The 14,778-nt window shown below is 48.0% G+C and overlaps 1 protein-coding gene across 2 annotated transcripts; it reads right to left on the bottom strand.

The window, feature by feature from the left end:
* Positions 1–5,052: 5,052 nt before the first annotated feature.
* Positions 5,053–10,781, bottom strand: INKA1 (inka box actin regulator 1). Of its 2 annotated transcripts, none has more exons than XM_075832466.1 (2): positions 10,032–10,781; positions 5,053–6,019 (listed from the first exon to the last, which is right to left on the bottom strand). In XM_075832466.1, the coding sequence occupies exons 1-2, from the start codon at positions 10,056–10,058 to the stop codon at positions 5,147–5,149; spliced, it is 900 nt and encodes a 299-aa protein (XP_075688581.1). In that variant the 5' UTR covers positions 10,059–10,781; the 3' UTR covers positions 5,053–5,146. The 2 variants fall into 2 exon arrangements, with proteins under 2 accessions (XP_075688581.1, XP_075688582.1); XM_075832467.1 differs by having other exon boundaries at positions 5,053–6,016.
* Positions 10,782–14,778: the final 3,997 nt, after the last annotated feature.

Below are 14,778 nucleotides of genomic sequence, written 5' to 3'. Positions count from 1 at the left end.
TTCCAGGTCAGCAGCACCCATGGGGGAGCTCAGCTAATTATAGCCATGGGTCTGGGCTCATGGTCTGCAGGACCTCATAGACTTTACATGACGGGGGACGCCGCACTCTTCTAAGATGTTATTGTCGTTTTTTGTTACTCTTTTTGTTTGTCTTCCTAATGAGCCATAAAAAGTCGAGAGAAAATGAATGATGTACAGATATATGAAGCCGCCACCAATAAACTCCACATCATCACATGTCAGACGTCTGCTCCAGGGGTGGAAAAGGTGTTTGGATGCCTAAAGCAGATATGGCAAATTGAACCTCCCTCACCACACATGCCCTAAATACATATACCACACATGCAGAGCACTAATAACAATACTGCCATACAGAGCACTAATAATACCGCCATACAGAGCACTAATAATACCGCCATACAGAGCACTAATAATACCGCCATACAGAGCACTAATAATACCGCAATACAGAGCACTAATAACAATACTGCCATACAGAGCACTAATAATACCGCCGTACAGAGCACTAATAACACCGCCATACAGTGCTCACATAATACCGCCATACACTGCTCTAATAATACCGCCATACACTGCTCTAATAATACCGCCATACAGAGCACTAATAATACCGCCATACAGAGCACTAATAATACCGCCATACAGAGCACTAATAATACCGCCGTACAGAGCACTAATAATACCGCCGTACAGAGCACTAATAATACCGCCATACAGAGCACTAATAATACCGCCATACAGAGCACTAATAATACCGCCATACAGAGCACTAATAATACCGCAATACAGAGCACTAATAACAATACTGCCATACAGAGCACTAATAATACCGCCGTACAGAGCACTAATAATACCGCCGTACAGAGCACTAATAATACCGCCGTACAGAACACTAATAATACCTCCGTACAGAGCACTAATAATACCGCCGTACAGAGCACTAATAATACCGCCGTACAGAGCACTAATAATACCGCCATACAGAGCACTAATAATACCGCCCTACAGAGCACTAATAATACCGCCCTACAGAGCACTAATAATACCGCCGTACAGAGCACTAATAATACCGCCGTACAGAGCACTAATAATACCGCCGTACACAGCACTAATAATACCGCCGTACAGAGCACTAATAACACCGCCGTACAGAGCACTAATAACACCGCCGTACAGAGCTCTAATAACACCGCCGTATAGAGCTCTAATAATACCGCCATACACAGCACTAATAATACCGCCATACAGAGCACTAATAATACCGCCATACAGAGCACTAATAATACCGCCATACAGAGCACTAATAATACCGCCATACAGAGCACTAATAATACCGCCATACAGAGCACTAATAACACCGCCGTACAGAGCACTAATAACACCGCCGTACAGAGCACTAATAATACCGCCGTACAGAGCACTAATAATACCGCCGTACAGAGCACTAATAACACCGCCGTACAGAGCACTAATAATACCGCCATACAGAGCACTAATAATACCGCCATACAGAGCACTAATAATACCGCCATACAGAGCACTAATAATACCGCCATACAGAGCACTAATAATACCGCCATACAGAGCACTAATAATACCGCCATACAGAGCACTAATAACACCGCCGTACAGAGCACTAATAACACCGCCGTACAGAGCACTAATAATACCGCCGTACAGAGCACTAATAACACCGCCATACAGAGCACTAATAATACCGCCATACAGAGCACTAATAATACCGCCATACAGAGCTCTAATAATACTGCCATACAGAGCACTAATAACACCGCCCTACAGAGCTCTAATAATACTGCCATACAGAGCACTAATACCGCCGTACAGAGCACTAATAACGCCGCCGTACAGAGCACTAATAATGCTGCCCTACAGAGCACTAATAATGCCGCCCTACAGAGCACTAATAATACCGCCATACAGAGCACTAATAATACCGCCATACAGAGCACTAATAATACCGCCATACAGAGCACTAATAATACCGCCATACAGAGCACTAATAATACCGCCATGCAGAGCACTAATAACACCGCCATACACAGCACTAATAATACCGCCATACAGAGCACTAATAATACCGCCGTACGGAGCACTAATAACAATACTGCCATACAGAGCACTAATAATACCGCAATACAGAGCACTAATAATACCGCCATACAGAGCACTAATAACACTGCCATACACAGCACTAATAACACCGCCATACAGAGCACTAATAATACCGCCATACAGAGCACTAATAATACCGCCGTACAGAGCAATCTACAACGAGGTGATCACAATGTAATTATATATCAGTGATGTCAGTAACAGGGGGCGGGGCTGTGACAACCTCTCACACATGATACACAGGCTGGTTGTCAGTAGTAATATATGAATAGCTGTTACTGTATATAAGGTGTGTGGATCTCATGTCTGATAACAGTGTAATTATATTATATATCAGTGATGTCAGTAACAGGGGGCGGGGCTGTGACAACCTCTCACACATGATATACAGGCTGGTTGTCAGTAGTAATAGATGAATAGCTGTTACTGTATATAAGATGTGTGGATCTCATGTCTGATCACAATGTAATTATATTATATATCAGTGATGTCAGTAACAGGGGGCGGGGCTGTGACAACCTCTCACACATGATATACAGGCTGGTTGTCAGTAGTAATAGATGAATAGCTGTTACTGTATATAAGATGTGTGGATCTCATGTCTGATCACAGTGTAATTATATTATATATCAGTGATGTCAGTAACAGGGGGCGGAGCTGTGACAACCTCTCACACATGATATACAGGCTGGTTGTCAGTAGTAATAGATGAATAGCTGTCACTGTATATAAGATGTGTGGATCTCATGTCTGATCACATGTAATTATATTATATATCAGTGATGTCAGTAACAGGGGGCGGAGCTGTGACAACCTCTCATACATGATATACAGGCTGGTTGTCAGTAGTAATAGATGAATAGCTGTGACTGTATATAAGATGTGTGGATCTCATGTCTGATCACATGTAATTATATTATATATCAGTGATGTCAGTAACAGGGGGCGGGGCTGTGACAACCTCTCACACATGATATACAGGCTGGTTGTCAGTAGTAATAGATGAATAGCTGTGACTGTATATAAGATGTGTGGATCTCATGTCTGATCACAATGTAATTATATATCAGTGATGTCAGTAACAGGGGGCGGGGCTGTGACAACCTCTCACACATGATATACAGGCTGGTTGTCAGTAGTAATAGATGAATAGCTGTTACTGTATATAAGATGTGTGGATCTCATGTCTGATCACAATGTAATTATATTATATATCAGTGATGTCAGTAACGGGGGGCGGGGCTGTGACAACCTCTCACACATGATATGGGGGCTGTGATGATTTGGTCTCTCATGTTCTTCCTCTTCTTATCTTCAGTCCTGTCAGGGGGATAATCACCTCTTTGTAGGATGTTGGGTGTAATGGTTCCTAATTATAGCAGATGGAGCGCAGGCTCCGCGAGGTGTGAACATTCAGATCCTTCAATGTGTCCTGAGCGCTCGCTGCCTCATTAACCCCTTACACCCCTGCAGCAGCCTCCTCAATTGTATTATATGTCGTGGTAAAATGTGGGGGATCAGCTGGATTATTTTGGGGCGCCCCTTTTCTTTGTCCATATGATTATTATCAGTCTTGGAGTCGTCTGTTTTTGGGCGAGGTGGGTGACAACCAGTATGGCCGCCATCACAGCTTCACCAGGCTCCTGAATGGCAAATCTACCGAGCGGTGTGGGGGACGGATCTCCGGACATCTTGGTCATGACTCCACCTTCCCTGTATAGGACCAGAGATGAGCGGAATCCATCACCGTTTCCGCGGTCTGTAAATCTTTCCTCGTCGCACTCCAGGATCTGCTGCTTCTTACATTGGATTCTCGAACGGATCCAGATTTACAAACCGATAAACTGCGAAACGCGGCGTTGGCCCAACTGCTAATTCATGTCCATTGTTTGCCTCCCCTTCTAACCTGCAGCGAGGAGTGTAAACCTGACTGGTAGGAATGTCGCCGTGCGATGTAGCGCCGGCCGCTGCGTTATAACGTCACATATAGATCGGAAAGTTGTTTAAGGACGGAGCGCTGCAGCGCAACACGGAGCAACCATCGCTTGACACGCAGAGTTGGCGTCCATAATGACGGATCTCCTGTAACGCCGTCTCAAACCAACCACGACCATTACGGTAAGAGCGGACGCCATCGTACAATCCGACGGTCAACATGGCCGATTAGGGACGTAAAACAAAGTGGTGAAGAAGCGTCTGTAGTCGGCGATCACACCACAGATCACGAACGATGGTCGGCGACTTTTATGTCGTGTCGGAAGCTCCAGTGATGAATTGCTGGTTGTGGATCCCTCCCCCCCCCATCTGTGCCCCCCCCCCCCCCTGGAGGTGCCAGGACATGGAGCTTCACATTTACATAACAAGAGGGGGGGGGGGGGTCTGACGTCTATGAAGATGGCGCCTTCCTGCGGAGACGCCACCGATGCTGCTGAACACAAGGACTATTTGTTGCTCTGCAGATTAAAGGGCCGGTGCCGTATTATCAGACTAGAGAAACGCTCTGCAGCTTTCTAATGGACTTTGTGTTTCAATGGCTCACTTTTTTTTTTTAAATATAATTTCTGCTTGCTGTCAGTGAATTAAAGCATTCTTATTTACATCCAGAGGTTTCCAAATACTTCTCACTATACTCTGGACAATCCTCTGTGAGCTAAACATCTGGACTCTGGACTGATACATTGTAACAAACTATCAGGACAGGAGAGATCGGTGCGGCTGCTGTGTTCAGCTCAGAGGATTGTCTGCACTGATACATTGTAACAGACCGGTCACGTTATAGAGGATTGTGGTAACTGGCTCCGTTTTTTTATAATTGACACAGATCAGGCAGCATCGCGGCTCCGGCCTCGGGGGTCACCGGTCGCAGCCGATTCTACTGAAGGCGCGGACAACGTCTCATTCCAGGAAGAAAAGTGTTTAATATAAAATAATTATAAAAATATAATAATAATATTAGCTCTGTACATATGAACATTGGCGCGGCCCCTCCGGCCTAGAAGAGTCCATCGCTGCATATGATTGGCTGCCGACTGCGGCAATGTAAGAGGCCCGATGACGCCTCGGCAATGTCTGACAGGGATTGGTGGTAATAGGGGGAGAGCGGCCGGCAGCCCAGCTGGGGGCAGGATAAGCGCTTGCCGGCCTCTTGTTCGGGGTGGTCGCGCGTCCGTGACATGTTACCCAGGCGTTTCTTTACGTTACCGGACAGGCTGACCAGGAAACCGTGCGGCTTGTGTAACCAGCGCGTCCTCCGGTCGTCTTCAGCCCCGTTTTCCGGTAAGTCCATCCACTGTTTGACCAGGTCAGCAAAGCTGTTGTCCCCCAGAACTAGCGGCTGCCGGCTCCGGCTCTGGGACAGTAAACAGCCCGTCCAATCCTGGGAGCCGCTCCCCACGGCAAGGCCCCCCCACTGTTCCAGGCAGACGTCCGATGTAGATTTAGGGCGGATTCTCCCCTGTCTAGAGCGTAGTAACCCCCCGGAGGTCAGGCGTGAACATAGCGGCTGGACGTGCCGGCGCAGGACTGGGGGGGCTGCCACCTGTTCATCTTCCACATCATCCTCCTCCTCCTCCCCCTGCAGCGAGCTCCCCGACACCTCCGAATAGCCAGAGTCCCATTCTAGACCGCGCTGTCCGCAGCTCACCGGAGAGACGTCACTGGGCAGATCCACGCAGCAGGCGGAGTCCGCCTCAGACAGGTCCGAGGTGCGATGGGAAGAGCGAATGTCTCGTTTCAGAGGTCGGCGGGCAGGAAGCGCAGAAGATTCCTCTGCAGAAGCGGGGGAGGAGCGTTTCAGGTCCTGCAGCACACGGAGCATACAATCCATCTGATCAGACGCCACCGATCCGGGAATCTTCACACGCTGCTGAGGCGAGAGGAGAATATGAGGTGAGAACAATGTAACGAACAATGCAGCGACACAAAATATTCAACGTCTACCCCCCACTAATGGCCGCTATACCACCAATAATGGCTACTACACCACCAATAATGGCTACTACACCACCCCCACTAATGGCCGCTACACCACCAATAATGGCTACTACCCCCCACTAATGGCCGCTACACCACCAATAATGGCTACTACACCCCACTAATGGCCGCTACACCACCAATAATGGCTACTACCCCCCACTAATGGCCGCTACACCACCAATAATGGCTACTACACCCCACTAATGGCCGCTACACCACCAACAATGGCTACTACACCACCCCCACTAATGGCCGCTACACCACCAATAATGGCCACTACACCACCAACAATGGCTACTACACCACCAATAATGGCTACTACACCACCAATAATGGCCACTACACCACCCCCACTAATGGCCGCTACACCACCAATAATGGCTACTACACCACCAATAATGGCCACTACCCCCCCCCCACTAATGGCCGCTACACAACCAATAATGGCCACTACCCCCCACTAATGGCTACTAGTGGCCACTACACCCCACTAATGGTCGCTACACCTCCAATAATGGCTACTACACCACCCCCACTAATGGCCGCTACACCACCAATAATGGCCACTACACCACCAATAATGGCCACTACACCACCAATAATGGCTACTACACCACCAATAATGGCCACTAACCCCCCCCCACTAATGGCCGCTACACAACCAATAATGGCCACTACACCACCCCCACTAATGGCCGCTACACCTCCAATAATGGCCACTACACCACCAATAATGGCTACTACACCACCAATAATGGCCACTAACCCCCCCCCCACTAATGGCCGCTACACCACCAATAATGGCCACTACACCACCCCCACTAATGGCCGCTACACCTCCAATAATGGCTACTACACCACCAATAATGACCACTGCCCCCCAGTAATGGCCGCTACACCCTCAATAATGGCCACTGCCCCCCAGTAATGGCCGCTACACCCTCAATAATGGCCGCTACCCCCCCATGTCATGTTTGCTGCCTCTACACTGACAATGTTATTATACGCGACTCCTACTCTCTCCACGTAGACGCTCAGCGCAGATTTATTCAGGCGGGAGACGAGCTGAAACACGACGTGACGGAGCTGGTTTTGGCAGTGGCTGAGTGGGCTACAACACTCCCCAAATCCCTGGCACACGCCCGACAGCCGTGGGGAGGGGGCACAGCCAGCAGAATCCATACCCTGAGGCAGAGCCCTCCCCGCAGGGAGCAAGAAGAGACACGAGCCCCACCGAGCACGGAGCCTCAGGGCCACCACCTACAGCAGCCATGCTGTTAACCCTTTACTGCCAGAAGGAAACTGCTCCCCCCTCCCCCTTCTGTTTGTTTTGGCTGCAGTTTAACATTTCTCTCCCATCTGCTCAACATCTGTGTGCGGAGCCAGACACGCAACTACTCCGAGAGATCAATATACATGTAGCAGAGCTGAATTTGTTATTTAACTTTCTTTTTGTGTATTGTGAGAAGTCTGATTACAGATAATGTAGTAGATGTTACCCGCAGTCCTATGTAACATCACAGATAACACAGTGATAACTCTCTGATTACAGATAATGTAGTAGATGTTACCTGCAGTCCTATGTAACACCACAGATAACACAGTGATAACTCTCTGAGTACAGATAATGTAGTAGATGTTACCTGCAGTCCTATGTAACACCACAGATAACACAGTGATAACTCTCTGATTACAGATAATGTAGTAGTGTTACCTGCAGTCCTATGTAACACCACAGATAACACAGTGATAACTCTCTGATTACAGATAATGTAGTAGATGTTACCCGCAGTCCTATGTAACATCACAGATAACACAGTGATAACTCTCTGAGTGCAGATAATGTAGTAGTGTTACCTGCAGTCCTATGTAACACCACAGATAACACAGTGATAACTCTCTGATTACAGATAATGTAGTAGTGTTACCTGCAGTCCTATGTAACACCACAGATAACACAGTGACACTCTCTGATTACAGATAATGTAGTAGATGTTACCTGCAGTCCTATGTAACACCACAGATAACACAGTGATAACTCTCTGATTACAGATAATGTAGTAGATGTTACCTGCAGTCCTATGTAACATCACAGATAACACAGTGATAACTCTCTGAGTACAGATAATGTAGTAGACGTTACCTGCAGTCCTATGTAACACCACAGATAACACAGTGATAACTCTCTGATTACAGATAATGTAGTAGATGTTACCTGCAGTCCTATGTAACATCACAGATAACACAGTGATAACTCTCTGATTACAGATAATGTAGTAGATGTTACCTGCAGTCCTATGTAACACCACAGATAACACAGTGATAACTCTCTGATTACAGATAATGTAGTAGTGTTACCTGCAGTCCTATGTAACACCACAGATAACACAGTGATAACTCTCTGATTACAGATAATGTAGTAGTGTTACCTGCAGTCCTATGTAACACCACAGATAATGTCTAGTTGCTGCACTTCCATTATAGGGGGCTTCATATTCTTCTATAGGGGCCATTATGAATCACATTAATATTACAATCAGAATGAGGTGACATCATGCACTGGGCTCCTTCCCTGGGGGCCACGGTTCTTCCATGTTAGTCACATGTCCCCCCGCACAGGATGCCAGTCCCAGGCCCTCTCCCTGCTGCACCCTGTGATTAAGTGAAGCTGCATTCTCAGACCCTGTGCCAGCACTACAAGCTGCGACAGGATGACGGATGTGCGCCCAGGCCCTCGTACGCCTGTCACATAGATTGCAAGCTCTGGGGGTTGATAAGCTGCCTCCCTGCTATTGACCTTGACTGCTAAATGACCACACTGACCCCTGCCTCACTCCACACACACAACAAGCTGCAGCTAATTTATGGTCCGGTGATGTGGAGGGTGTTTACACGGTGCAGTGATCTGTACACATTGGACAAGGACCGGAGAGGGGACCAGGACCAGGGAGTGGGGTACAGGGCTGAACCAGGACCAGGGAGTGGGGTACAGGGCTGAACCAGGAACAGGGAGTGGGGACCAGGGCTGAACCAGGAACAGGGAGTGGGGACCAGGGCTGAACAGGACCAGGGAGTGGGGACCAGGGCAGGACCGGAGAGAGGGGACCAGGGCTGAACGAGGACCGGAGAGAGGGGACCAGGGCTGAACGAGGACCGGAGAGAGGGGACCAGGGCAGGACCAGGGAGTGGGGACCAGGGCTGAACGAGGACCGGAGAGAGGGGACCAGGGCTGAACGAGGACCGGAGAGAGGGGACCAGGCCGGACTAGGGCTGAGCTTTATTAGGAGTTGTCTATGAGGAGGATTTGGGCTCCGTCTGACACATTCCTCCATCCTGTCCCAACTTGCCGCTTTCTCTATCTCGTCCCAACCCGGCATTAACCCTCACAGTCCGCAGGAAGAGCAGCAGAAGGAGTGAAGACAGAGGGGGACACCTGACTAATGGGGTAATAGCCCAGGAACCCCTCATGTAGGATATGAACAATGTACAATCTCCACATGTGACCCCCCCTCTCTGCAGCCTCCACATGTGACCCCCCTCTCTGCAGCCTCCACATGTGACTCCCCTCTCTGCAGCCTCCACATGTGACCCCCCCTCTCTGCAGCCTCCACACATGTGACCCCCTCTCTGCAGCCTCCACACATGTGACCCCCCTCTCTGCAGCCTCCACATGTGACCCCCTCTTTCTGCAGCCTCCACACATGTGACCCCCTCTCTCTGCAGCCTTGCACTAGGGGCAGTTTATATCCCCACTTTACTGTACACACAGGGAGAGCAGCATGTAGTGCCGCACTGGAGTGTAATGAAGTGGACACAATGACTTAACCCCTTCACTTCCACTCTTATAACGTGACATGAAGCGCACGGAATAGGCAGCAAATGATATTCTATGTAATACTCACCAGCTGCGCGGTGCGGGGTCGCTGCATGCCCCAGATATCCAGGGAGCAGCAGGCTCAGTCTCGGGGTGCAGGCTCTGGCTCAGTCTCGGGGCTCTGGCTCAGTCTCGGGGCTCTGGCTCAGTCTCGGGGCGCCGGCTCTGGCTCAGTCTCGGGGTGCTGGCTCAGTCTCGGGGTGCAGGCTCAGTCTCGGGGTGCAGGCTCAGTCTCGGGGTGCAGGCTCAGTCTCGGGGTGCAGGCTCAGTCTCGGGGCGCCGGCTCTGGCTCAGTCTCGGGGTGCAAGCTCTGGCTCAGTCTCGGGGTGCAAGCTCTGGCTCAGTCTCGGGGTGCAGCTTCTGGCTCAGTCTCGGGGTGCAGGCTCTGGCTCAGTCTCGGGGTGCAGGCTCTGGCTCAGTCTCGGGGTGCAGGCTCTGGCTCAGTCTCGGGGTGCAGGCTCTGGCTCCTTCTCGGGGTGCAGACTCTGGCTGTCTCGGGGCGCAGGCTCTGGCTCAGTCTCGGGGCGCAGGCTCTGGCTCAGTCTCGGGGTGCAGGCTCTGGCTCAGTCTCGGGGTGCAGGCTCTGGCTCAGTCTCGGGGTGCAGGCTCTGGCTCAGTCTCGGGGTGCAGGCTCTGGCTGTCTCGGGGTGCAGGCTCTGGCTCAGTCTCGGGGTGCAGGCTCTGGCTGTCTCGGGGCGCAGGCTCTGGCTCAGTCTCGGGGCGCAGGCTCTGGCTGTCTCGGGGGTTCCTAATCTGCTGCTTCTGTCCTGATCTCTGAGCTTCAACTTTCTGTTCTGTCCCTTTACATCCTAAATTTCCCTTAAAGCTCAGCCTGACCCCGCCCCCGTCTGAGGAGCAGCCAATCACAGGGCCAGGATCACACCCCCTGGATTTGGGGTCCGGCTCAGAGTAATTTGGAGAAATCTGACCCTGGGGGAGACTGAAGGAGCAGGAAGAAGAGGGGAAAGTCCTTACATTACAGATTATTACACATGGAAAGAATCAGGGGGGGTTAACTCTTTATGTGACAGCAGGAAGAGACAATGTAACCAAGAAGGAAACTCATAGAATACACGTGGTCTGTTAACCCCTGTGTGGCTGGAGGGTCCAGGATGGAAGATTGATACCTGGAGGGGGCGCCGGGGGCATTCACTGCAATAATTGGATCTGACCTCGCAGGGGGTAATTACCCGGCTGCTTACAGTAAATCTGGCCTCAGGCTGCGGCATATTATGGAGATGAACATGTAAATCAGACGCGGGGGGAGGGGCAGACCTGAATCGGGATTGTTCACACTATACCACAAAACGCGATTTTTACAGATTCTCAAATCATCGATAAACCAACCGATCCGAGTTCTGAATCATCATTTCCAAACCTCTGCTTGCTATCAGCTAATGGAAACATTCTTGTTGACATCTAGAGGTTGAAAACCCCCTCCTGTTAAGGCGACATTATACCGGCCGGTGCCGCGAGCGCCGATCAATGAGACATGGTTGATCGGCGCTGGTTTGCTCCTGTCACACGGCGCTATGAATGGGGAGGAGCGCTCGTTACTCCGATCCCTCGTCCCCGCACATCATCATGTCGGCAGCGCGTCTCCTGTTTACACACAAGTTGTGCTGCCGACGATAATATTTCACTTTTTTTAAAACGATGCGACCGGCAGATGATCAGCGATTTCTCAATTATCTCCAGCGTTTGCTCGTCGCATCGGCTGATCGCTGCCCTGTTTACACGTCCTGTGACCCCCCTCGTCCTGCTCACACAGCTGAGGCCATCAGCCTGACGTCTAGAAAAGAAAAAAAAGATCTGTGCGGCTGCTGTGTTTAGCTCACAGAGGATTGTCTGCACTGATACATTGTAACCGACACTCAACTGTAAGAAGTATTAGTTCGGGACGAGTATTATAGCCTTTGGATGTAAGCAATGAATGTTTCCATTCACCAACAGCAAGGAGAGATGTTAAAAACGATGACTTGAAATGCGAAGGAGGCAGCTCTACTACTGTGTCTGCGTCTACGTGACGCAAAATGTCATTTTAGACTAATTTAAAGAGGCTCTGTCACCAGATTTTGCAACCCCTATCTGCTATTGCCTGTGATCGGCGCTGCAATGTAGATTACAGTAACGTTTTTATTTTTAAAAAACGAGCATTTTTGGCCAAGTTATGACCATTTTTGTAGTTATGCAAATGAGGCTTGCAAAAGTCCAAGTGGGCGTGTTTAAAAGTACAAGTCCAAGTGGGCGTGTATTATGTGCGTACATCGGGGCGTGTTTACTACTTTTACTAGCTGGGCGCTGTGAAGAGAAGTAACATCCTCTTCTCTTCAGAACGCCCAGCTTGTGACAGTGCAGATCTGTGACGTCACTCACAGGTCCTGCATCGTGACGGCCACATCGGCACCAGAGGCTACAGCTGATTCTGCAGCAGCATCAGCGTTTGCAGGTAAGATCGACTTACCTGCAAACGCTGATGCTGCTGCAGAATCAACTGTAGCCTCTGCTGCCGATGTGGCCGTCACGATGCAGGACCTGTGAGTGACGTCACAGATCTGCACTGTCACAAGCTGGGCGTTCTGAAGAGAAGAGGATGTTACTTCTCTTCACAGCGCCCAGCTAGTAAAAGTAGTAAACACGCCCCGATGTACGCACATAATACACGCCCACTTGGACTTGTACTTTTAAACACGCCCACTTGGACTTTTGCAAGCCTCATTTGCATAACTACAAAAATGGTCATAACTTGGCCAAAAATGCTCGTTTTTTAAAAATAAAAACGTTACTGTAATCTACATTGCAGCGCCGATCACAGGCAATAGCAGATAGGGGTTGCAAAATCTGGTGACAGAGCCTCTTTAAGAACAAATATTTGCGCCTCACTGGTATTAAATACGTCTAGAAAAGGGGTGTGGCTTAAAATGCTCCAAACGAAAACTAAGCCAAGCAAGCGGAGGAATAAGGAGAAGCGTCTGACGTGTCTACAAGATGCGCTAATGATCACACGCCTCATCATGGTCACGTGGCAGGAGGTCTCCGCATACGCATAACAGCCCTGGCGCTATTAGGGAATGTTCACGCGGCAACGCCAAATACGTATGAAATTACGGAGCAGGCGAAAACAGCTCCTGAACTTCAGACGTTTTTACAAGTGCACGCGTTTTTTGCGGCGTCCATTACAAACGTAATTGGAGCTGTTTTTCAATGGAGTCAAATGAAAAACGTCCCAAGAGGTGTCCTGCATATAATGTATAGAGGTGTCCTGCATATAATGTATAGAGGTGTCCTGCATATACTGTATATAGGTGTCCTGCATATAATGTATATAGGTGTCCTGCATATACTGTATATAGGTGTCCTGCATATACTGTATATAGGTGTCCTGCATATAATGTATAGAGGTGTCCCGCATATAATGTATAGAGGTGTCCCGCATATAATGTATATAGGTGTCCTGCATATACTGTATATAGGTGTCCTGCATATAATGTATAGAGGTGTCCTGCATATACTGTATATAGGTGTCCTGCATATACTGTATATAGGTGTCCTGCATATACTGTATATAGGTGTCCTGCATATAATGTATAGAGGTGTCCTGCATATACTGTATATAGGTGTCCTGCACTTCTTTTTACGCGCCGTCTTTTGACAGTGACGTGTAAAATGACAGCTCGTCTGCACAGAACATCGGCAAACCCATTGCAAGCAGCGGGCAGATGTTTGCCGACGTATTGGAGCCGTTTTTTCAGGAGTAATTCGAGGCATTAAACGCCAGAATTTCATCCGTAAATAGGCCGTGTGAACATCCCCTAAGACTTTACCTTTTTGGTGTAACATAAAGACGATCGGATGACGGAAAACATTTACCCTGTGATTGTCTCATCTACGGGACACACAAAAATTATACATATATATATGCTTGAAAAAGTCCCAATGTTGGACTGAAACGTCGCACCTTTATATGTTGGCTTGAATAAACGACACTTTTTTTTCACCTACTTCATTTGAGTGCTGCAAGATTTATTTTTGGATATCGATTTGGTCTTTGGATCTGGACTACTTGCTCGGCCCCTGTTTACATGTAAACTCGATTGTGTTTGAGTGCTGCTGTCTTTTCTGCTGGTATGTTATATGATAGATAGATAGATAGATAGATAGATAGATAGATAGATAGATAGATAGATAGATAGATAGATAGATAGATAGATAGATAGATAGATAGATAGATAGATAGATAGATAGATAGATATGAGATAGATAGATAGATAGATAGATATGAGATAGATAGAGATATGAGATAGATAGATAGATAGATAGATAGATATGAGATAGATAGATAGATATGAGATAGATAGATATGAGATAGATAGATAGATATTAGATAGATAGATAGATAGATAGATAGATAGATAGATAGATAGATAGATAGATAGATAGATATGAGATAGATAGATAGATATGAGATAGATAGATAGATAGATAGATAGATAGATAGATAGATAGATAGATAGATAGATAGATATGAGATAGATAGATAGATAGATATGAGATAGATATTAGATAGATAGATATTAGATAGATAGATAGATAGATATGAGATAGATATTAGATAGATAGATATTAGATAGATAGATAGATATGAGATAGATAGATAGATAGATAGATAGATATGAGATAGATAGATAGATAGATAGATAGATATGAGATAGATAGATAGATAGGAACAAGGGGGTTGGATCCAGCGCTGTAGATGCGATGTCTGTTAAAACGGG

The sequence above is a fragment of the Rhinoderma darwinii genome, chromosome 7 (genome assembly GCF_050947455.1).
Source record: "Rhinoderma darwinii isolate aRhiDar2 chromosome 7, aRhiDar2.hap1, whole genome shotgun sequence".
NCBI classification, from domain to species: domain Eukaryota; kingdom Metazoa; phylum Chordata; class Amphibia; order Anura; family Rhinodermatidae; genus Rhinoderma; species Rhinoderma darwinii.
Note: the sequence above shows the minus strand (reverse complement) of the source record. Positions and strands in the feature narration are given on the sequence as shown.